This window comes from Dipodomys merriami, unplaced genomic scaffold (genome assembly GCF_024711535.1).
Source record: "Dipodomys merriami isolate MVZ:Mamm:240054 unplaced genomic scaffold, mDipMer1.0.p SCAF_3, whole genome shotgun sequence".
Classification (NCBI taxonomy): Eukaryota; Metazoa; Chordata; class Mammalia; order Rodentia; family Heteromyidae; genus Dipodomys; species Dipodomys merriami.
This window is the reverse complement of record NW_027204492.1, coordinates 107,661,563-107,686,130: the sequence shown is the minus strand read 5'-3', so window position 1 is coordinate 107,686,130 and position 24,568 is coordinate 107,661,563. Positions and strand designations below refer to the sequence as shown.

The window sequence follows — 24,568 nt, the reverse complement described above, 5'->3', positions numbered from 1 at the left end:
AGCTGCCCATGTTGGCTTCAAACTATGATCCTCACATTTCAGCCTCCTGAATAGCTAGGTATGAGCCACCAGTGCTTGGCTTCTTTTTCCTTATTTAAAAATTATGTCAGGCTTTTGCTGCCTCAGGGAATATGCCTTGACTGAAGGCAATGTTATTATGTCATGCTGTTGTGTTTTCTAAAGATAAAAATCAGAAGTGTTCAGTGATTTAGCTTCCTGGTTCTAGCTTGTTAAAATCATTGTTTCTCTTATTTGCCTCCTCGTGCTAACCAATGACATTAATCACCTTCAAAGATTTCCCTCTTTCTTCAAGTATGATGTGGTAGTTCAACACCATCTCACAGAAAATGATCTACAATAAATCTGTAAAGTCTGGGGTGGTAGGGGGAGAGAGAAAGATGAATAGAGAATGAACTAAAAATGGGGCAGGGGAGGCTGGGCCAGGGAGTTGCTCTCAAAGGCAAAGGCTTATGGGAAAACAAAACTTGAAACGAGATTTACTTACATCTGACACATCTGACAGGGCTACAAAGAGTGCAAGTTGTCAGTGTGGTTATTTAGGGAGATAGAGATGGTGAGGATGGAGGAGGGGAGGAAGGGCAGAGGAAGGCAGGAGCTGAATATGAGTAAACTGTTTGTCATTCTTCAGACAATGAGCTGAAATCTTTTTGCCTGTGTGTATTTCCATCAGAATACCAATCAGCAAGTTATAGACAGAGCTTTGAAAAATCTATGCAACATGCTTAAACCTTTAATGAATTTGGGGCCCGGGAAGGTCCTGTGAAACCAAGCTGCTTAGAAAGAAGTACTTGAAAGCACAAAGGCCTATTTTACTAAGAAGTGTATAGTTCATCAAATTCCCCCAAAGGAGAATAAGGGAGAAATGGCCTCAAGATTCACGGTAGGAATCCAAAATTAGCAAAATTTGTCCATAGACAAATTAGCAAAATTTGTCCATAGACAAATGCACTGTCCATAGACAGTGCTTATTTGGCTTATTTGGTTATTATTATGATTATATTTGTGCCAGTCCTGGGTCTTGAACTCAGGGTCTGGACACCATTGCTGAGATTTTTTTCCTTTTTAGCTCAAAGCTAGTGCTCTACCATTTCAGCCACAGCCCCACTAATGGCTTTTTTTTGTGGTTAATTGGTAGTAAGAGTCTTACAGACCTTCCTGCTCAGGCTGGCTTTGAACCGCAGTCCTTAGATCTCAGCCGCTTGAATAGCTAGGATCACAGGCATACGCCACTGGCACTTACCTAGTTGATTATTTAAAATGAGGATTGAAGATGAATTTTTGTACACCTTACTTCAAACTGATATTTTCCTTGGTGATGTTTAGCTTTCTGCTTATTCATTAACTGTCTTTCTACCACTGCTATATATTGGCCAGAGCATTAAGAAAAAAAATCTTTTTTTTTCAAGTGCTAATTTCATTCTCTTTTATTAAACCACTACCATACACACAAACACACACACACACACACACACACACACACACACACACACACACACATTACCATTAGTATCATTATTTTAAGCTTAATAGCCCCAGGAAACAAACTGCATTTGTTTTCTTTATCAAATTCCTATCCCACCCTCCTTCCTCCTATCATTGCACTGAGGCGCTGCCTATAAGAAAAAAATCTTATTGTCCTTAAAAAAAAACACAAGTACTTCTCTTCCTAGCAGTGCATTTATGCTGCCAGAATGCATGACGTTATGTGTGAAGAAAGAGAATATTTCAGAGAAGATTTTTCTGCAAATGTCAATTCTACTGCATGGACAAAAGCCATGTGATTGACATTCTTCCTCCCTATGCCTCAGTCGCTGAGGAGTTCTGAAATGGGGATCAGAATTAAGTCTTCCCCACTATACTGGAAATGAACTTTACAAATATGAAGGGGGAGAGGATTGAAGGAGGTTAGGGAGAGAAGGTAGAGTGGGAAAGCAACAAAGGAGGGAGTAACAATGCTCCACAAGAAATGTACTCATTACCTTACTCATGTAACTGTAACCCCTCTGTACAGCATCTTTACAATAAAATTTAAAAAAAAACCATGTGATTGATTAGACAAGCACTTTCTCAACTTTGTTTTTTTTTTCTTTTTCTTTTTCTGCAGTACTGGGACTTAAACCCAGGCCATAGAATATGCTAGGCCAACACTGTACCACTTAACTACTTGTTGAGCCATCAACCTTCTACCCTCTAGTCTACTAATTCTCTTGCCTGTCCATCTGCCCATTGCTTTATGTTTTCTATAGTCCTGTCTTATGTCTCAGGTGACTCCTTCCATATAGTCATATAGTCTCTGGGTCCTATCTTCCATTTGTACATTCAAAGATTATTTGTAGCTCTCTCTGTGTGTGTGTGTGTGTGTGTGTGTGTGTGTGTGCGCACACGTGCACATGTGTACGTGTACATGGGTCCTGGAGCTTGAACACAGGACATGGGTGCTGTTTCTGAGCTTTTATGCTAGGGCTCTACCACTTGCACCACAGTTCTGCTTTGGCTTTTTTGGTGGTTAATTGGAGACTTTCCTGTGCAGTCTGGCTTTGAGCCACGATCCTCCTTTTTTTGTATATATATATTTTATTGTAAAAATACTGTACAGAGGGGTTACAGTTACAGTAAGGTAATGAGTCCATTTCCTATCAAGCATTGTTACCTCCTCCTTTGTTTTTCCCCTACCATCCCTTCCCTCCCACCTCCACAACTACACTCCCCCCTCCCCTTTTCCCTCTCCCCGCCTAAATTGTAAAGTTAGTTTTTCAACATAGTGTCTTGTACACCTTATTGTTACAATGGGTCAACCTGTATCCTTATTTCAGCATTTTGTTATTTCCCTTCCCCTCCCAAAACAATGTATATACAAGATGCAGGGCACCGGAATCAAATACAGTGACAACAGGGATTATACCATGGGGGAAGAACTTACAAAAGAAACAAAAAATGTCACACGGTATATTATAAATACATTAAAAAACAATAGCAAGAAGCATAAAACCACTTGTGTCCCTATCTTGGGGTTTATTTCGCTTAGCATCATCTTATATGGTCATATGTACCTTTTCGGCTTGTCCGAAATGTATACTAGTTATTGCAACTGAGGGAAACCACAGGACCTATGTTTCTTTGGGCCTGGCTTACTTCACTTAATGATTTTTCCAAGTCTTTGTATTTCCTAACAAATGAAGTGGTGTCATTCTTTCTGATGGAGGCATAGAATTCCATTGGTTCCATATGAGCCACGATCCTCATCTCATTCTCCTGAGAAGCTAATATTACAGGCATGAGCCACTGGCACCCAGCTTAGTAATGGCTTTTTTTTTCCTCCCATGTTTTCAACATTGTCCTTTCATTGGATCCTTTCTGTTGATATTTAAATACAATAAGTCATCTTACATGTTCTGCAACAATGAACATGCACAAAACACAACCCCTCAGACCCCTCCCTTAACCCAGGTACATTTCTCATTTTTGTTTGCTTTCTTTTGTAAACAAACTTGTACAGCCTTGATATCTTCACTCCTCATATATAACTTATCCCCTTGTGGTCTGCCTTCTGCCCCCAGCCCTCTTTCTCTTCCAGTGTTCCTCCTCTCAGAGAACCACTGAAGCATTCTCTGAGGTGCCCATGTCTACAACCTTGGGATAAATCTGTTTCTCTCCTCACTTTCCTTACCTTCCTAATTCAATTAATCACCTAGTTCTATTCATTTGGACACAAAATCTCTCTTATCAATCAATCTATTCACTTCCTTCTATCCTTATGAGCTGCCTTCCTCACCCCACCTCTGCTCTGGGAAGATGCCATTTCTCTTTCTACATGCAGTAGATATCCTGGCTCATGAGTTCTGCTGCTTGCTAAGGTTTTAAAGGTTTAAGGGTGATGAGGACTGCAGAGATGAAAGATCTAGTCCCTGCAGGTTTCCTTGTAATTTTTATTTTGTCAGTCATGGGGCTTGAACTCTGAGCCTGGGCGCTGTCCCTCAGCTTTCCAGCTCAAGGCTAGCTCTCTACCACTGGAGCCACAGCACCACTTCCGGTTTTCTGATTGGTTTATTGGAGATAAGAGTCTCTTGGACTTTCCTGCCAGGGCTGGCTTTGAACTGTGATCTTCAGATCTCAGCCTTCTGAGTAGCTAGAATTACAGGCATGAGCCACCAGTACCTGGCCCTTGTGATTTTTTTTCACCCTGCATATGGAGTTTCTGTTTCTTGTGTATTTTTTTTGTTGGTTTCCTTAGACTTTCCTGGTATTTTCCTCTGATTTATGGAGGATACTTCTGTTGCTTCTAGAAACTCTGAGCTCGTAATTGTCATTTTAGCTTGGTGGTCAGATGACCTGTTTATGACCCTCACTAGCTGTATGAGCTTGAGTAGATTATCAACCTTTAACTTCCCTATTCATTAAATAAATGCGGATACTATAGTAGTCCTGGAATTACCAGAGAGAACTTTGAAAACTTTCAGTGTCCCGGCTAGAACTTACACTAATGATATTACTATTCTAATGCTTGGACCCAGGAGTCTTTTTATTTGTTTTATTTTTATTTTTATTTTATTGTTGTGTAAAGTTGATGTAAAGAGGGGTTATATTACATAAGTCAGGTGATGAGTGCATTTCTGTTTGCCAGTCCTGGGTTTTCTACCACTTGAGCCACAGCACCCCTTCCAGCTTTGCTTATGTGGTACTGAGGAATCAAACCCAGAGCTTCATGCATGCTAGGGAAACACTCTACCATTAAGCCACATTCCCAGCTCGAGTCTATTTCTTTATTGACAATGTAAATACTTCCGGTCTTTCCCAGTTTTTCCCTCCTATCCCCACCCACAAGTTGTTTAGTTCATTTTCAACATAGTGTTTAGTGAGTATTGCTAAATTTGTTCACCCTTTGTACCACTATTTCTCTTATTCCCCTTACACTCCCCCAAACAAATGAACTTACAAACAAGACAAAAGGTGCAGAAAATTAAAAGTGTGACAAAGGAGAAAACCCCCCCACAAAACCCCAAATAATGGGGCTGGGAAGGTGGCTCAATGGTAGAGCGCTTGTCTTGCATGCATGAAGCCCTGGGTTCGATTCCTCAGCACCACATAAGCAAAAAGAAAAAAGCCGGAAGTGGCATTGTGGCTCAAGTGGTAGAGCGCTAGCCTTGAGCTGAAGAGCTGAGGGACAGCACCCAGGCCCAGAGTTCAGGCCCCACGACTGGACCACCCCCCCAAAAAAAAACTCAAACAAGAACAAAATGCAAAATAACAAAAACCTCTTATTTCTATTTCTTGGAGTTCATTTCAATAAATGTATTTTATATGATCATATGCACACAGCTATTGAGACTTTTTCTGAAGAATATCCTCCTTTGGTCTTACAGTGTGCATGTCTAGAGTCCTGTATAATTTATCATGTTCAAGTGTAATTCTTTGTCTTTTACCATCCAGTATGTTTACTTGTATATTTATAGGTACATTCTAGTTATAGCAAATGAGGGAGACCATGTAGCCTATGTTTCTTTGAGTCTGGTTTACTTCACTTAATATTTTTCAAGTCTTTCCATTTCCATATGAATGGTAAAATAGCATTCTTTCTGATGGAAGCATAGAATTCTGTGTATACATACCACATTTTCTTGATCCATTTGTCCACTGAGGAGCATCTGGGTTGAGTCCATATCTTGGCTATGGTCAACAATGCTGCTGCAATGACCATGGATGTGCTGGTTGCTTTAATGTGGTCATGTTTGTGGTCTATTGGATAAACGTCCAGGAGTGGGATTGCTGGGTCATAGGGCATCTCTATGTTTAGTCTTTTCAGGAACCTACATACTGCTTTCCAGAGTGGTTGAACAAGTTTACATTCCCACCGACAGTGTAGTAGGCTCCTTTTTGGCCACATCCGGGCCAGCATCTGTTGTTATTAGAGTTCTTGATTATAGCCATTCTAACTGGGGTGAGGTGGAATCTCCATGTTATCTTGATTTGCATTTCTTTTATGTCCAGAGATGTTGAACATTTCTTCATGTGTCTATTGGCCATTGTTACTTCTTCTTTGGAGAAGTCTCATTTTAACTCTTTAGCGCATTTATTAATTGGGTTGTTTCTTTGATGGTTTTTTTTTGGGGGGAGGCTAATTTTTCAGCTCTAAGTATATTTTAGATATGAGGCCCTTGTCTGATGCATAGCTAGTAAAAATCTTTTCTCATTCTATGGGCTTTCTATTAATTTTGCTAGCTATGTCCTTTGCCCTGCAGAAACTCTTCTGTTCAAGGTGATCTCATTGAGCCAGTCTTTCTTTGATTTGTTTTGATTTGGATCTTTACTTAGGAAGTTTTGACCCTTGCCTAGGAGCCCTAATGTTTCTCCTCTATCCCTTCCTCTAATATTTTCATGGTATCTGGCCTCACATTGAAGTCTTTGATCCATTTAGAATTGATTCTGGTACAGGGTGATATATAAGGATCTAGCTTTAGTTTTTAATTTTTTTGACTGTCCTTTTTTATTGTGAAAATACTGGACAGAGGGGTTACAATTACATGGGCAAGGTAATGAGTGCATTTCTTATCAAGCATTGTTAAGTGATGTAAGCCAGGCCCAAAGAAACATAGGTCCCATGGTTTCCGTTATCTGCAATAACTAGTATACGTCTGAGACAAGAAGAAATGGTCAGAGAAGCTGATGTTAAATGAAATGAACCCCAAGTTAAGGACTCAAATATTTTTTCTTTCTTGCTACTGTGTCTAACATATTTATAAAATATTTCTTTGTTGTTTTGTATGTCCCTCCCCCACAGTATAACCCCTGTTTTCACTGTATTTTATATTGTTATAATTTGTGAAGGGGTAGTTTTTAATTATTTTTATGAGAATTTTTAATGATCCTTTCCCCAAAATTTCAATGTACAGGCTAAGTTCTGAAGTACTTGACTATTTTTGATAGTACTAGGCTCTCTCTCTCTCTCTCTCTCTTTTTTTGCTGTTGGTCCCAGGGCTTGAGCTCAAGACCTGAATCTATCCCTGAGATCTTTTTGCTCAAGTTTAGCATTCTACCATTGTGGAGCCACAACTCCACTTCCAGCTTTTTGCTGGTTAATTGGAGATAAGAATCTCATGGAGTTCTCTGCCCAGGCTATCTTCTAAGCACAATTCTTAGATCTTAGCTTCTTGAGTAGCTAGGATTACAGGCATGAGCCACCAAAACCCAGCATTTCTAGGGTCTTAACTGTTAGACAGTTCCCAACCATTTAAAGTCAAGTCCTTCAACCATTTTTGCTTTAGTTATTTTTCGAATAGGATATTGTGGTTTTTGCCTAGTCTGACTTGGACTGTGATCCTCCTATTTATGTGTCCCACCTGTCTGTGGTGATAGGCACATACTATTACGCCAGGCACTTTTTTTGTTGTTGTTGTTGAGGTGGGGTCTTTTTCACCTGGGCTGGTCATGAACTCTGATCCTCCTGATCTCTGTCTGTTAAGTAGCAGGAATTACAGTTGAGAGCCAGTATGCCTGACTCTTGACAATGATTTTTAAAGGACTTTTGCTCTCCTATCATTTCATGTTTTTATCATGCCCCAATCCCAAGTTAAGGTTTCTCTCCTTTGAATGTTTTACTAAAGTTGAGAAGAAATAGCTGTGACGATCCCCCCGCTTCCATCTGCTGTTTGTTCTTATTTACATACGATGGAACCCAGCCCACTGATTTCCAACTCTGGTTTTCTTACAACTGTTATTGAGCTGAAAACAGAGCTGAAAACTTATTAAACAGAAAGAAATTATTTTTAGCGTTGCGTCGACAATTCCTTATATAACAAAGGAAACATTTAGACTCATTTCCTGTGTAGGGAATGGTAAAAATTGGTTTGTAGCTTATAATTTCAAATTTCAGTTTAATTTTGGGCTTAGACCCCAATATTCTGATTTGAGTGTCCCACTAAGGAATCTAGAACATTTCTGCTGAATGGAATTCCTTTCCCTCCTGCCTTTAATTTCTTTGTACTAAGATGTGAACTCATCCTCTTCTGCTCGCTAGGAAAGTAATCTACCACTTGAACTCCACCTGTGACTTTTTTGCTTTGTTTTCTGGATACAGTCTCTTGATTTTGCCTAATCTCCCTGCCCACGCTGCTGCTGCTGCCTCCTCCTCCTCCTCCTCCTTCCCCTCCTCCCCCTCCTCCCCCTCTTCCCCCTCCTCCTCCCCCTCCTCCCCCTCCTCCCCCTCCTCCTCCTCCTCCTCCTCCTCCTCCTCCTCCTCCTCCTCCTCCTCCTCCTCCTCCTCCTCCTCCTCCTCCTCCTCCTCCTCCTCCTCCTCCTCTTTTTATGCTGGTCCTAGGGTTTGAACTCAGGACTTAGGCACTGTCTTCAACCTTTTTGCTCAAGGCTGGCACTCTGCCACTTTAGATACATTTTAGGTTATTAATTGGAAATAAGAGTCTCACAGACTTTCCTACTTTGACTGGCTTTGTACTGCAGTTCTCAGATGTCAGCCTTCTGAATAGCTAGGATTACAAGTGTGAGCCACCAGCACGGTCCATTCCTACTTCTTCTGTAGCTGAGACTGCATGTGCCTGACTTGTTTTTGAGATAAAATCTTGCTAACCAACCTACCCCTAAACAGGGAGCTAGCTTGGAACTAAAATCTTCCCGTCTCTACTCATGTATGATTACACCACCACACCTGGAGCATGAATGGTGCTTTTTTTTTTTTTTGCTACCACAAGAGTTTGAATTCAGGGTCTAATAGTTACTCAGCTTGCTTGTTTAGCTGGTGATTTACCACTTGAACCACTTCTCCAGACTTGCTTTTTGCTTGTTATTTTGGAGATGGAATTTCACAAATATTTCTGTCCTTGCTGGTTTTAAATCATGATACTCTTGATCTCAGCCTCCTAAGTAGCTAGGATTATAGAAGTAAGCCATATTTTCTGGTATGGGGGTACCCATAGGCAACAGGATCTCCTCACTCATATCTGTGTGGCCTCTAAAATTTAGCATTGATGTCTCTTTTCTTCTAGTCTTTTCCATTGTCCAGCATATGCTGGTGGCAAAGCTAGGGTGCATGTATCTTCAATGCAGATGTGTCCTCCTTCTTTAAATATGTGGAAATAGGTCTTTTATAAGTCATCCTTGCTGGGGCAGCTCCTTTCTGTCCTATTATTCCAGATCTGAAATAATAGCTTTGGTGAACCATGAGAGAGCAGAGAGGAAGGCAGAAAGTTGGTAAAGATTAGCCAAGCATTCTTGATCAAATTGGGAAAGATATGGGGTCTTTCTTGACATAAGTCTGACTCATACCAGTAATATGTTCTTTGGGGTACTGGCCCTCTGCATGTCTCTGTGGTAGCAGTGTCTCTCTTGCTCACAGCCCATGTGTCTCTCAGGTACTTGTTAAACTATAGAAATTGGTATCTAACTTGATAGGGATGAACCAATATGGTAGCTACAGATAGTTAAGTCATTTGTTAGTCATAACCACTGGTGAATTCCTTTCTTTTCATATAATTCTTTCAAACATGGTCTACCAAATTGTTCTCATGGAAACAAACATATTGCTGGAGTTGAGCCACAAAGGATTCCTTATACCACGTTCAGCCTTGAGCTAGCTCTTTTTTTTTTTTTTTTTGTCGGTTGTGGGCTTGAACTCTGGGCCTGCGCACTGTCCCTGAGCTCTTCAGTTCAAGGCAAACACTCTACCATTTGAGCCACAGTGCCACTTCTGGTTTTCTGGTGGCAAATTGGAGATAAGAGTCTCATGGGGAATTTCGTGCCTGGGCTGGCTTTGAACTGCAATCCTCAGATCTCAACCTCCTGGGTAGTAGGATTCAGGTGTGAGCCACCAGTGTCCAGCTTTGAACTAGTTCTTATACAAGCTGAGTTTGGTCCAGAAAACCTTGTTTATTGTCTTTAGTTTTGATGCGCCTTCTTTGCATATTTTCTTGCAGATGGAAGAATTGATTGAGGGTGTTCGCTGGGCCTTTATTGACATGCTGGAGAAAGAAAACGAGTGGATGGATTCAGTAACAAAAAGGAAAGCCAAAGAAAAGGTAATGACTCCTTTCAATGAAAAAATATACACATTTTTTGCTTTAAATAGATTTCCATGTTTAGCATTGTATGTGAGTTGATTTTCATATGAAAATGAGCTGTTGGTGCTAAATGACTCTAGAATTAGGAATATGCTATTGGATTTCATCACCAGGAGGTAAGAGAAAATAAGATCTGACTTTCTTTCCCTAACTGCATTCTCCAGTGCTGTGTAATTCGGCCTTTCCCTCTCTCCTAATTGCTGTCTGTAAGAGCCACATGGCTTGCTGCCTAGTGAATTTTGTCATAAACCATCATTGGATATGGCAGAATGCAGAGCAGTGGGGAGCCATGGGGAGCAGCTGGCAGAAGAGCCCTCAAGATGCAAAGAAGAAGCAAAACCCACATTGGCCATGTGTCCTCTTTTGTGCATCATGTGTGCAAATGTCCGGAGGCAAATAATTTCCTATAACCAAGCAGATCTTCTTTCTAACCTATTGTTTTGCATAAATGACCCAAAGAATATGCTTGCAAACTGCAGGCCAGGCAGACTCTTCAATGTATAAGAATACAAAAAATAAGCCAGGTGCTGGTGGCTCATGCCTGTAATCCTTGATACTCAGGAGGTTGAGATCTGAGGATCGTGATTCAAAGTGAGCCTGGGAAGGAAAGTCTGTGAGACTCTTATCTCCAAGAAACCACCAGAAAAAGAAAACCAGAAGTGGTGCTGTGGCTCAAGAGGTAGAGCACTAGTCTAGAGAGGAAAAGCCAAGCAAGTGTGCAAGTCCTCAAGTTCAAGTCCCAATATTAGCATACAACATACACCTCAAGATAAATAGTGCTGTCCATCTTGAATTGAAAATACTTGTAGATATTCTGAGGAAGTTGGTGCTCATGTAGGTAGAGTGCACCTGCTATACTTGTCGTGCATGCCACTCTGCAGCTAAGAGACTGTGAAATCAGGAGTGTTTTTGTTTCCTGATATTAGCGATCTCCTGTGGCACCAGGATATGCTATTATTTTCTGCATCCCTTGCCTACAATGTCTTCTTTAGTGGATCAAAGCTTCAGTGTGAGCATTTGTGATAAAGGCAGCCTTCTCCATCATTGTCATCATGAGTCAGCTCATACACAATTATTTCTACTTTATGGTCAAGAAACAAAGAGAACAACACGTGGGGAATACTTGCTTTTGGTGAGTAGGAACATGTGGAAGTTTAGGAACATATTCCTAGAGCTTTCCTATTCCTGAGATGGATGAACCTTGCCATAAGTATTTTTGTCAATAAGCATGAAATGGCTGTTCAGTGTTTATAGTGAAGAAGGAAGTTGGAAGGAGGGTTATTAGAGGAAAACAAAGGGCAACTTTGATCCCCCTTCAAGATTTGTCAAAGCTGTCTTCAGCCATGTGAAAGATGCACAGGCTGATGAAGGCAAGAACACATGGGCTGAGATGGGAAGCTCTCCAGATGGTCGTTGAAATTTTCAGCACCAACATATTGTAGGGTTTTTTTTGACAGCTTCATTTATTTGATGAACTAGCTTGTGGTATGTAGGACAGAATGTGTTTGTTATGTGTGTGTGTATGTGGGGGGGGCTTGAACTCAGGGCCTGGGCAGTGTCCCTGAGCTTTTGGGGTTAAGGCTAGTATTCCACCACTTAGGCCATAGCTTCACTTCTGGATTTTTGGTAGTTATTGGAAATAAGAATCTCACAGGCTTTCCTGCCCAGGCTGGCTCTGAACCTCAATCCTCAGATCTTAGCTTCCTTAGTAGTCAGGATTATAGTTGTGAAACACTAGTGCTTGGCTTGGAATGTGTTTTGTATTGGGCAGTTGAGCCTTTAGCATATTAAGAATTCTTTGTCCTAGTCAGACTCCTCATAGATTGAGGATGTGGGAGGTGCATGTATAAATTAGTACAAGGTCACTGTTGGGGTGGTGAGAGGGTGTATGCATGGATACAAGAGGAATGTTTTGGAAGTTGTAGTCAGTTCTTTGAGATGTATGGGTTGAGATTGCCTCAGTGAGATCTTCTGAGTTGTACAAGATGTTTGGGCTTTCTGGGCAAGTTGTCTGTGAGTCTTCCTGGAAGGACGACTCTCAGTCCTAATATTAGATGTGTTCCTGTTTGCCCTTTGAGTTGCTCTCCAGCCTTCTGTTTTGTTTCAATGAAAGCTTTCCATTTTTCTCCTAAAAGTATTCTTTGAACTCTGCTTAGTTCAATCTGCCAGGAGCTCTTCTAGTTCAATGAGGAGAAATATTAAAGGTAATTCTCCTACTAGATCTCACTAGGCTCCCCGAGTATATCTTGTCTTTTACAGTTCAGACAGTTTCTTTAATAAATAGTAAACAAGAGGGATGTGGTCCTAAAATTTCCCACAATTTTCTTTCTTTTTTTTTTTTAATATTATTTTATTTTATTTGAGAACATACTGTACAGAGGGGCTACAATTACATGGGCAGGATAATGCATACATTTCTTACCAAGCATTGCAGCCTCCTCCTTTGTTTACCCTTCACCTCCCACAATTTTCTGAGGCAAATTTAGCCCTGGATCCTAGAAAATGTAGTTTTTTTTGTGTTTTGTTTTGTTTTGTTTTTTCCTGCCTCAACTTGAATGAGTTTGCACTTCTCCAAATGACCTCTAGGTGGCGCTCACAGTACTCACAAAGAGCAGTGAAGCTGAAGGCTTTTCTGCTACTTGCTTTCTACCCTGGGGCTGTTTTTGAAAAATTATTTTTTTCCCTTGTCTTTTTTCTTTGCTGTCCTCAATTTGATTGCCTTTTTAATAGTCAACAAAAAAGGAAAGGCTTTGCCTAATAATTCCTTGAAACTTAGATAGAAATCTTTGACTATCTCAGGGCTTTTTCTTTCTGATATGGAGTAGACCCTTACATTAAGAAAAGGTTTGCTTGCATTTGAAGTGGAGGTGACTACTTGGCCTTCTCTTCCTGGTATGACTTGGCACTGTTCTTTGGGCATGTGTTGTATGCAGTATATTACCCAGGCGGAAGATTTCTCATCAATAATAGTGTCCATACTGGGCCAATGCTGAGTCACTTGGCAATCCCATTGGGGAAGCTGAAAAAAATGCTTTGATTTGTGAGGGGCTGGAACTTTTCTTTTCCTCACCATGAAGCTTCGAATTGCCAGCTAATTAAGGTAACCTTCTAAGAGATGCTGATCTCAGCCTTGTGCAATGGCTAACCTCCTGAACTGAGTGGTCCAGATATTCAGAGATACACTATGGTCTGAGGCCTTCCACCCCTTGGCCTTGTGACCCCTGTAGGGATGTAGTTATGTTGTGTTCTTTGCTAAGGGTTGATCAGTCCAAAAGATAGATGCGGATGTCTCTGCGTCTGTGAAGGGTGAATTTGTTATCTCTGTCTCCCTGTTCTTTTCTCCCCTCCCCATGTTCTTCTCTTAAGAGGTCATGGGTGCTTTTATGTTGTGAAACCCACTGTGTAGATTTCAAGTGGAAATTTCAGATTGTGAAATAAGCACCGATTTTTTTTTGGTTTCGGATTCTGTGTTTCCTGTAAGCATGTGCTTTTATTGTAAACAAGCAGGAAAGGACAAGGGGCTTGTTATTTTTCTTATATTTTTTTAAAGAGACATCCACTGAGCGAGCATCCAGTGATAAAGCAAGGATTTGTGTGTGTGTGTGTGTGTGTGTGTGTGTGGGTGGGTGGGTGGAGGGGAGTGTCATCTGAAGGATTCATCCATTCCAGAGCAGAGAAGAAGATTCTCAAGGTCACTGAGTAATGATTGTTGAGGTTAGATAGGACAGGGACTCCGGTCACCTTTGGCCACCCCAGCCGGCTGGGAGTCAGGTTGAGAAGAGCAGCTTTCTGAACTAGGAATTTAATTATGTAGCCCAAAGCCAAATCCCTCCTGAAAGGCTTATTTGTGCTCTTAGCCCCTGAGATCTATGCTGGCCAGCCACGCCCAGGAAAAATACTCAGCTAGAACTCTCAGGCAAAGCCTTCCCGAAGCTGCTGCTCGGGAGGGCATGGCCTTTGTCACAGCAGATGCCAGAGAAGTCTTCAGAATGTTCCCGACTCCACAGGCCTGCAACTCCCACGCAAGGCTTTGCAGGAGGTGGGATGAGTTCTCCTGCAGAGAGCAAAACACCAGTGCACCTTGCTTCTGCCTCTGTCTCTTAAGTTCTGCCAATCCTTGTATTTCCTCCAGGCCCCAGAGTCTCTCTGTACTCACCAAACAGTGCCCTGCCATCATCAGCTGATTCGGATGGTTTCCCAAGTGTAGCTCCAGTGGCAACCTATAACACCTAGGGACTTTGTATTCTATTTTATTCTTTGTGGGCCAGGCTTGAACTCAGAACCTGGGCACTGGCCTCCCTGCTAGTACTCTACCACTTGAGCCACAGCTCCACTTCTGGCTTTTTGGGGGAAGATAATTGGAGCTAAGAGTCTCACGGCCTTACAGACTTCCATTCCTGAGAGGTTAGTAATGAAGTCAGAGGAGTCAGTAGTTGAAAGTACTTGGCTAGAAGAATGCTGGAGATTGAGAGAGGCTTCTAGCAATGTGTCAGTGGAAGCAGCTTTGGCTGGACCGGTGGGTGGGACGAGACCATTGAGGTTCTGTTTGTACAGGTAGTTCTGTGGACTTTCCTGGGGGCTATTGGGTATTAGGTAACCCAAGGCCATGATCATTTCACACGTTCAGCCTTGCTTTCACCCCTGTGATCCCCTCTTCAAAGGAGTGCCCGAGTAAACAGCTGCTGCTGAGAGGTGGCGATGGAGAGGTAATTCTCTTACTTTGTGGATTTTAGATTTTTCTGCTTTTGGGCAAATCCACTGTTATCTTTGTGCCTTTATTAAGCATAAAAGCAAATGTCTGGGATAAGTAGGAATCGGACACATATCTTTATCGAAGCCTTGTTCCTCTTGATCGTTTATAGGAGTGAATTTAATGGAGTTTGCATGTTTCAGAGCTCATGGACACATTGTGTGTTTATTTTCCTTTGGGGGGGGGATGCATCAGATTATTCATTCTTATCTTTGAGGGTGAGTCAGTACCATTAGCAGGATGATGAGACAGCCATTGTAGCCCATCCTGAGTGTCTGGGTCTGTGTGGAGCCTGGGAAGTAGCATTTGTGACAAGTCTTTGGGTGATTTCTGATGCCTATGGACTGCTGGCTGATTGCACGTGACAATGTCTTTACGCCAAGGCTGCGCTGATAGGACCAACTAGATCAGGTTCTTTCTCTTACAGGTACACCTGAGTGAATACCAGAACACTCACAACCTAGGCAGGCCATTTCCCCACTGCTGTCCCATCAGCCCTGTCACAAAGCCCCCTCTGGGTGGAGAATGGAAGGCTCTTTCTTGGTCCCTTCTCCCCCTTGACGTTGTATCTATACTTAGCAACGATAAAGTATTTGAGGCTTCCACATGGAAGCACTCCCAACCTGTGAAGAGATTGACATCTATTTTTTTCTATTGCAGATGAAACGTATCTTTAATGTTCTTCCCATTATATGAATAAATATATGCCAGGCTAGATGCTGTAAGCACTTTGCAAACATTAACTATATATCCAGGCCATAATGACCATATGAGGAAGGCGCAGGATATCTTTATGCATATAAAAGACACTGAAGAAAAAAGAAAGCCAGAAAGGTAGTCCAAGGTTATAGAGCTTCTCTGGAAGTCCACTATTTGGGTGGGGTTTATTTTTGGTGACAGTATTATGGTTGGATTCAGGGTCTGACTTTATCCTTAAGCTTTTGTGCTCAAGGCTGGAGCTCTACTACATAAGCCACAGCTTCACTTCTGGCTTTTTGGTAGTTAAGTGGAGATAAGAGTCTCATGGACTTTCCTGTCCAGGTTGGCACTGAATCTTGATCCTCAGATCTCAGTAGCTAGGATTTTAGGCATGAGCCATTGGCTCCTGGCTGCTCTCTTATTTTCAACACTTTTGTTTTTGAACGCTCAAGTTCAAGGCTAACCACATCATACAAGATAGAGTCCAACTCAGGCAGCACAATAGGAATATCATTGCAACCTTTGTTTTGCATACAAATTATATTAAGGAAGCTGAACTTGATATTATGGTTATCTTTCTCCTTCAGCCATGCATGTCACTGTTGGCTCATAGTGAATTTATAGTCAGTTAACTTTTGGCCTTAAACATAAAGTCTTTTGGAACTGCTGTTAAGCCCTGTTGCTCTAGTCCTAAAGTTGGTATTAAAAAAAAAGTGAAAAAAACAAAAACCCTCTCACCCCCAAACTTTACATTTGTTCTTGTTAAAATATATTTAGTTGTTTTTGTTCAGGCCTAGCTTAAAAAATTCTCTGCATTTTCTTCATGATCATTATTTTTGTTATGTAATATATTTTTGTTATATTTTTGTTCATTAAAGAAAATCTGGAATTTACTGAGCACCAGATGCTTATACCTGTAATCCTATCTATTTAAGAAAGCTGAGATTTGAGAATCATGGTTCAAAGCCAGACAAGGCAGGAAAGTCCATGAGAGACTCTAATCTCCAATTATCCAGCAAAAAGCTGAAAGTGGAGGTGTGGTACAGCACCAGGCTTAAGTGAAAAAGCTAAAGGACAGCTCCAGGCCCCGAGTTCAAGCCCCAGTGCCAGCACTAAAAATAAAAGTTATTTATTTTATCACCCAAACATTGCCACTGATAAAAATTTCATATATTATCTTGATTTTTCCTTATGTGTGGATTTTGAGACACATTCTCTTTTGTCAGTCCTGGGGCTTGAACTCAGGGCCTGGGCACTGTCCCTGAGCTTCTTTAGCTCAGGGCTAGGAGTCTACCACATGAGCCACAGCGCCACTTCCGGACTTTTTTGTTTATGAGGAATGGAACCCAGGGCTTCATGCATGCTAGGCAAGCACTGTACCACTAAGCCACATTCCCAGCCCTTGAAACATATTCTTGACCAATGTTATATATGTAGATTTAATTCTTTTCATCCTATCACATTTATATTGTATTTCTCTGATTATTGCGTATCCTTATAAAATAATACTTGTTCTTATTATATGTTGCTAGTAATTGTATAGAAGACTACTGAAACATGTCTCCATAGTTGCGTTTAGCTGGGAATCCATTATAGATATTGTTATGATAAGCTTGTTTTGTATAGCACTTTCCCCATATTTGGAATTCATTCCTTACAATGAATGGCATCATGACACCCCTTTACAATGTCCAAGTTTGTCACTCAGTGTACTGTTTTCATTTTGATATCACTCACAATTTGATAAAGTTGTTTTGGGGTTATTTGTTTTTCTTCATTATATTTTATTTTGTCTGTGTCTGATTTTATTTATTTTTGTTTTATTCACTATATCAATTATCTTTAAGCAGTTGTAAAAAGAGATTTCAATTAAACATATTTTAGGAATACAAGGCATCTTGATCTCCCATCTCTCTCAAAACTCCCTGTCCCCTCAAGTTTTCTAGTTCTATTTTCACCTATGTTCGTGGAATATTATGAGTGCATTTACCTACTCTTTCTCTCACCACTTATTTATCCTCCTCCTTGACCTCCCCCATTCCCAACAACACAATGTTTCAGATTCTTGGTACTCATTTTGTTAAACTATGAGTTGAGTTCGTTATTCCAACTTTGTCTGCATTATTAATGGGCATGTTGACAACATGAAACTGGAATCAGCCCATTTCCTCATCCTTTGGAGAGTCCCTTCCAGATGAATCTATTGAACAAAAATATTATTGGGGCTTGGTCTTGTGGTTCAATGCATGTAATCCTAGCTACTTGAGAGGCAGAGGCAATTGCAATGCCAGCCTGGATAACATAGAGAGATGCCATTTCAAAGGGGGAAAAAACCTGTCATATTGCTCACTTGTAGAATGCTTGCCCAGCATGTATGACATCCTGAGTTCCATCCTCAGTTTTGTAAAACAAGTCTTAGAGAAACTATTCTGTGGCAGGCCTTTGTTAGGTACTAATCAATATATTGACCAATAGATTTTTCAGTCCTTTTGTTCTATTTTGGATAAACTCCTTGGAACTGGTAGCTAATTGTATTTTGCTTATGAAAAGATTATGAGATGTTTTATCTTGCTTTGATATCATCCAATTACTATCTATTTAGGATATTTCTTGATTTAGTAACCCTTCATATTAATTAAAATAGAAATAGAGGAAAGGATAAATGTTCATGGGGCTCCCGTTCTCAGGCCCAGGTGCACATGACTTCATTTTGTGGGGTTAATATAGCCATTTGGACAACGAAACCAGAAGCCATCATTTTCACTCCCAGATACTTCAAATTGCTAATCCAGTATTCATAACCACTTTGTTATATGGCAACTCTTTTTGCAACTGCTTAATGATAATTCAGAAAAAAAAATAAAAAGAAGTGCTAATCCATTTGAGCTTTTCTCTCCTAGTTTTTAAGTGCATACCATTTTTGTTCTGTAAAATGTTCACCCATGTTCCTCTGTTTTTTAATGTGTTTGTGTATTGTCAGGCTGCACTTTCTTTTCTTCTAAATCATACCTGAAAATGGGCGTAAACATAAACTCAACTCTTCTTTCTTTTCTTTGGTGCTATTAGGGTTTGGACCCACAGCTTCTTGTTTGCTAGGCAGGTGCTCTCCTGTGCAAGCCACATATCCAGCCTTCTTTGCTGTGGTTATTTTTGAGAAAGGGCCTTTTTATTTGGGGGGGAGGTGGGGAGTAGGCCAGCCTGGACGATGCTCCTCTTATTTTAGCTACAATAACAGGCATGTAGCACCAGCTTCTTTACATTATGATAGAATCTTGTGATTATTTTTAATGCTGGCCAGGACTGGCTTGGAAATTTGGTCCTCCCAACCTTACCCTCTGGCATCTACCTCCTAAGTACTTAGGATTACCGGTGTGAGCAACTGGTGGTAGACCCTGGCCCTTTTCTTTTCACTTCCCCATTAGCCATTTACCTTATACTGTAGTCCTCTTTCTTGACTGTGGTTTAGAATTAACGGGAGAGCTTTTAAGAAAATCGTCATGTGCAGGCTGCATCCTACATCAATTTCATCCTGCTCTCCAGACTTGGGACCCAGGCATCACCATTTTCTAAAGTTACCTGGAAGATAAAAGTATACAAGCCAAGGTTGAAAACCAATGTCAGTTATTTCAGCCATCAATGACAATATTGCATAGATATTTCATTCTGTTATGGGTAGCAATTGATGCTTTTAAAATGCTCTTATCTTTGCATTTAACCACCTAATTACACTGACGTACAGTCTGTATAAATGTCAATCTTTGCCTTTATTAATTTTCACAAGCTGGTGCCCTGGACCCTCCAGAGGTTATCAAAGCAGATTTTTTTTCCTAGTGTCATTAGGCTCAGGGATTTTTCTGTATTTGATATGTTCTAATTCATTTCCATTGTTATTCTTTTTGAAGCTCAAATTGTTTCATCTGTGCCAACTTGCGACTCTTCCTTTAGGGAATTTTGACATGATCCCAGTTGTTGCTGCCAATGTCTTTGCTTTCTGGCATGACAAGATATGCTCGTTAATGTCTGATTTCTATTTAATCCCAAATTGTTTTGAACAATCTATAGATGAGTGCCTTGATCAATTCTTCCATCAATGAGCAATGTCTTGACTTGTTTTCATGGGAAATACAGAGTTAAGAAATAAGGAAATTTCCAAGTAATACATGTTAGAAGTTTATGTGAATTATGTTTTGTGAGAGGCATCCTATCTCATATCAGTTGGCAGACATGTAATATATTCTCAGTGGTTAAAAAAACCCTCCTGTAATGTTACATTTTCTTCTTTCTTTTTCACCATGTTGTAATCTCAATGTTGGTCATCAAGAATATAAGTTAAGTATATAAACTAATATTTGAACGTGCTATTAAAATATACTGCTAGCTGGACACCTGTAATCTTAGCTACTAGGTAGGCTGAGATCTGAGGATCATGGTGTGAAGCCAACCCTGGCAGGAAAGTCCATGAGACTCATCTACAATAATTTACTCAGAAAAAGCCAGAAGTGGTGCTGTGGCTCAAATGGTAGAGCACTAGCCTTGAGCACAAAGAGGCTCAGAGACAGTGCCTAGGCTCTGAGTTCAAGCCCCAGGACCAGAAAGAAAGGAAGGAAGGAAGGAAGGAAGAAAGAAAGAAAGAAAGAAAGAAAGAAAGAAAGAAAGAAAGAAAGAAAGAAAGAAAGAAAGAAAAGGAAGGAAGGAAGGAAAAAAGAGAGAGAGAAGGAAAGAAGGAAAGGAAGAAAGAAAAAGCTCAGGCACAGTGCTCAGGCCTTGAGTTCAAGTTCTAGCACCAGGGCAAAAAATAAAAAGTAAAAAATAATCAGTTCTGATGTTTTGGTTTTTAATTTCACGGGGAAGGAATCTATTAGGAATGTTCAAGTTCTCTGTGTAGATTTTGTGACGCTCCTTCCCTTCAGCCCAAGATGAAAGTAATAGCCATGATGTGTTTGCTTATCTGCTATCTCTGGGGCTATGCCTGCTGCTGTCAGCTGCTCCCTTGTTATCTGGCTGCTGGTCCTGCTCAGTCAGTTGTATACGAATGTCAGTTCCATTAATAACCTGAGGGCCGGACAGGCAGATAGTGGAAAAATGGGCGAAGAGAGAGAAATTGTATTTAACCCAGTGTTCTGAGTTGTCATTTTCTAGACTCTTGCATAGCTGGGTAAAGGCAGGCTGAGGGCATGACAGCAAATCCATTTCTGACAGAAACTCACATATGAACTGGAGAATAGCCTCATGCTAAGAGAAAAAAGAACAGTGAAAGAATCTGGACAAAAGGTTAAATTTTGGAGTTTGCAAAGGTTAGGGGAAAGCATTGCTAGAAAGAAATAGCATGATTGGGCACTGGTGACTCTTGCTTATAATACTAGTTTCTCAGGAGGCTGAGATCTGAGGGCTGATGTTTGAAGCCAGTCCAGGCAGGAAAATCCATGAGACTGTTATCTCCAATTAACCACCTGAAAACCAGAAGTGGAACTGTGGCTTTTTAAAGGGGTAGAATACTAGCTTTGAGAAAAAAAATCTCAGGGACAGTGCCCAGGCCCTGAGTTCAAGCCCCATGATGGAAAAGAAAGAAAGAAAGAAAGAAAGAAAGAAAGAAAGAAAGAAAGAAAGAAAGAAAGAAAGAAAGAAAGAAAGAAAGAAAGAAAGAAAGAAAGAAAAGAAAGAAGGGAGGGAGGGAGGGAGGGAGGGAAGGGAAGGGAAGGGAAGGAAGGAAGGAAGGAAGGAAGGAAAGAAGGAAGGAAGGAAATGACCAAAGTATTCACTGAATATTTTGCAAAATAAACTTTATACTAAATCATATCATTCTTGGTGTTTCAAATAAACAATATTCCTTTTTAAAAAAATTATGGATTTCTGGAAGGATTGATTCCTCATTGAAAATTTTGGAGTTTTGTGCTACATTGTTTGGTTCAGGATCAATCAATGTCCAGTAGAAAGAATATGGGCTTTCTGGTTCTGCTCATAGGTAGCATGACTCAACTACTGCAGTTACCTCTGCTTTGTTACCCATTGCCACATTAGAAGCACCTCTAAACTTCCTGGCTTAGAATAGGTTTTCTTAGCAAAACATGTTCCCTTCTGAGTCTCTAAGTTGGCTGAGTGATTTTTGGCTGATCTGATCTAGAGTCTCATAGAAAATTAAAGTTAGATGGCAGCTGAGTAGTTTATTAGAGGTAAGAATCTCACGGACTTTCCTGCCTGGACTGGCTTTGAACTGAGATCCTCAGATCTTAGTCTTATGAGTAGCTAGGATTCTAGAACCTGAGCCACCGGCACCTGGCTCGCTTGCTCTTTCTTCTTTCTTTCTTTCTTTCTTTCTTTCTTTCTTTCTTTCTTTCTTTCTTTCTTTCTTTCTTTCTTTCTTTCTTTCTTTCTTTCTTTCCCCTTGGTTTCTTATTTCATTGGCTAGGATATTTTCATTATAAAGTTACTTATTTATGCCCAAGATCATATAGTATATAAATTGCTGTTGAACTGTGATGAGTAAAAGATTCACCCTCAGGCCATATGACCTTCATTCATAGATATAAAAAAATCCTACTAGGTTGTAGGGTCTAGAACTGGACTAGATCATAAGGGAACTAACCTCATCCCAGTAGGCAAATCGTCTTTCTTTAAAAAAAACTATTTTTATATTTGAGTTTCTTAGTAAATAAAGTTAATTTCCATTATAGACATCCTGTCTGCAGATTGAGGGAGGCCTATACTCTCCCGTCATTGGAAAGGCCTAGGATTCTATGTACTTGCTGAGCTATGGTGAGGAGGGTAGGCCTGCCATCCTTGGCGTATTCTGATGTTCCCAGCACTGACAATCATAGAACAGGTTAATGAGGACTCCTTGTTGAGGATTAGAACTAATGAATGGAATGAGCCTGTTCCAGGGAAGCATGGAATTTTGAGGACTGTAGTAAGGGTTCCCTTTAGGATCACAGCATTGAACCTTCACTTGATTCTGATGTTAGGTTTTAAAACTAATTTACAAGTTTATGGAATAATTTGGTTGGTTCTTCTATGCTTTTAAGAAGAAAAATTAAGGTTTGGGAAATTGGTTTGTCTAGATCTGTAATAAGTCATGTTGTAATGAGTTGTACAAGTTGCCCTAAGTAATTTCTGATTTCCACCAAAAATTATTCACAAAATAAAAGTTCAAAAGAGAGAGCACATTTTTTTAATGCTGGTCCTGGGGCTTTGGCCCAGGGCTTGGATTGCTGTTCTTGAGCTTTTTTACTCAAGGCTAGCACTCTACCTCTTGAACCACAGATGCACTTTGGGACTTATGATGTTGAGTTGTAGATAAGTGTCTCATGAATTTTCCTGCCCTGGGTGGCTTTGAACCATTATCCTCAGATCTCAGATTTTTTTTTTGTCAGTCATGGGGCTTGAACTCTGAGTTTGGGTGCTGTCCCTGTACTCTTCAGCTCACGGCGAGCACTCTACCACTTGAGCCACAGCGCCACTTCCAGTTTTCTAGTGGTTTATTGGAGATAAGAGCCTCACGGACTTTCCTGCCCAGGCTGGCTTTGAACCATGATCGTCAGATCTCAGCCTCCTGAGTAGCTAGGATTATAGGCATGAGCCACTGGCGCCTGGCTAGATCTCAGCTTCTTGAGTAGCTAGGATTACAGGTGTGAGCCACTGGCACCCATCTAGAGAGCCCTTACAAAGAAGAAAACCTGACAAGGTAGCAAGAAACTTGAAAGGGAGGGAAGTGTCTTCTCTTGCCCCTTCCCAAACCACCTCTAATCATTGTTTCATGATTTAAGTGTCTTCTCTCAGATCTAATGAGAAGAAGGGCAATGTGATCTCTGTTTCAAGACCTGAGAAGGAGAAACTGGGAGTTTCTACGAAGTTTCCAGCCTGTCTTTCTTTCAGGTGCAGGCCAGCAGTATTTGCAGAATCTTGGCTCCCACAAATATATTTCCTGCAAATATGTCCACTGACAGATAAAAAGAGCAAGGAGTCTTTATTAGCCATGCGGCAACTACAGCACACTCCCCACTCATTGGGCAGTGACGCGTAGTGATCAAGCTCTCTCACAGCATGGCTTATAAAGGAATGAGGCCACACACAGGTGGCAGTGTATGTGACAGAAACAGTCAATAATCACAAATAGCAATTTTCCAGGGTTTAACTGATGTTTACCAAAACACACCCCAAGCCTCCTATTCACAAAAAATATGTTTCAAACACATTTCACATATCCTAGACAAAACACATTTCAAACACATTATTATGACTTCTTATTTACTAAGTCTAAGGTCAAACCACCTTCTGAGTTTCCAGGTTTTTCCTGAATTCTGTTGTTGTTTACCACATTTTAGTAAGTTGATGTTTAACTTGTTTAAACTGAAGTTTCTCTCTACAAAGATGTTCTGCCTTAAATGCTTTGTCCTATTTTTAATAATCAATAATTTTGTTCTGTCTCTAAGTTTGCATTTTACATATGTTAAAAAAAAGCAACTCCTATATCCCAACAAACTCCTGATTCTAATGAGAAGCCAAGGGCTGGGAAGGTGGCTCAGTGGTTGAGTGTTTGCTTTGCATGCATGAGGCCCTGGGTTCGATTCCTCAGCACCACATAAGCAAAAAGCCAGAAGTGGTGCTGTGGCTCAAGTGGTAGAGCGCTAGCCTTGAGCTGAAGAGCTGAGGGACAGCGCCCAGGCCCAGAGTTCAGGCCCCACAACCGGACCCAAAAAAAAAAAAATGAGAAGCCAAGTTTGAGCAGCAGAGCCTGAGTAAAATGGAAATGGAGAGTGTCTGCAAGTCTAACTAACCTTTAAGCGAAACTTGTACCACTGGATCAAAGACTGCACCTTGAGTAGCTAGAAGGTAGAGCCAGGGTCAGCAAGTTTGTTATATACTGGGTCAGATAAAAAGTAAATATTTGGGCTTTGCAGGCTGAGTAGTCTTGGGAGTTGCTACTCAGATCCACTGGGAAAAATGAATACAGCCTAGAGAAGTAGATGTGGCTATGTGCTAATAAAACTTTATTTATAAAACCAGAAAGCGGCTTGACTTTAGCCAGTAGGCCATGGCT

The 24,568-nt window shown here is 40.7% G+C and overlaps 1 protein-coding gene across 1 annotated transcript in view; it reads left to right on the top strand.

Annotated features, from left to right (window-relative positions):
• Phex (phosphate regulating endopeptidase X-linked) overlaps positions 1–24,568 on the top strand; it is a 210,286-nt gene that overhangs the window by 94,034 nt on the left and 91,684 nt on the right. The window contains exon 12 of the mRNA XM_070040718.1: positions 9,942–10,043. Coding sequence (XP_069896819.1) covers positions 9,942–10,043 — 102 coding nt within the window. The remainder of the gene's footprint in view (positions 1–9,941; positions 10,044–24,568) is intronic.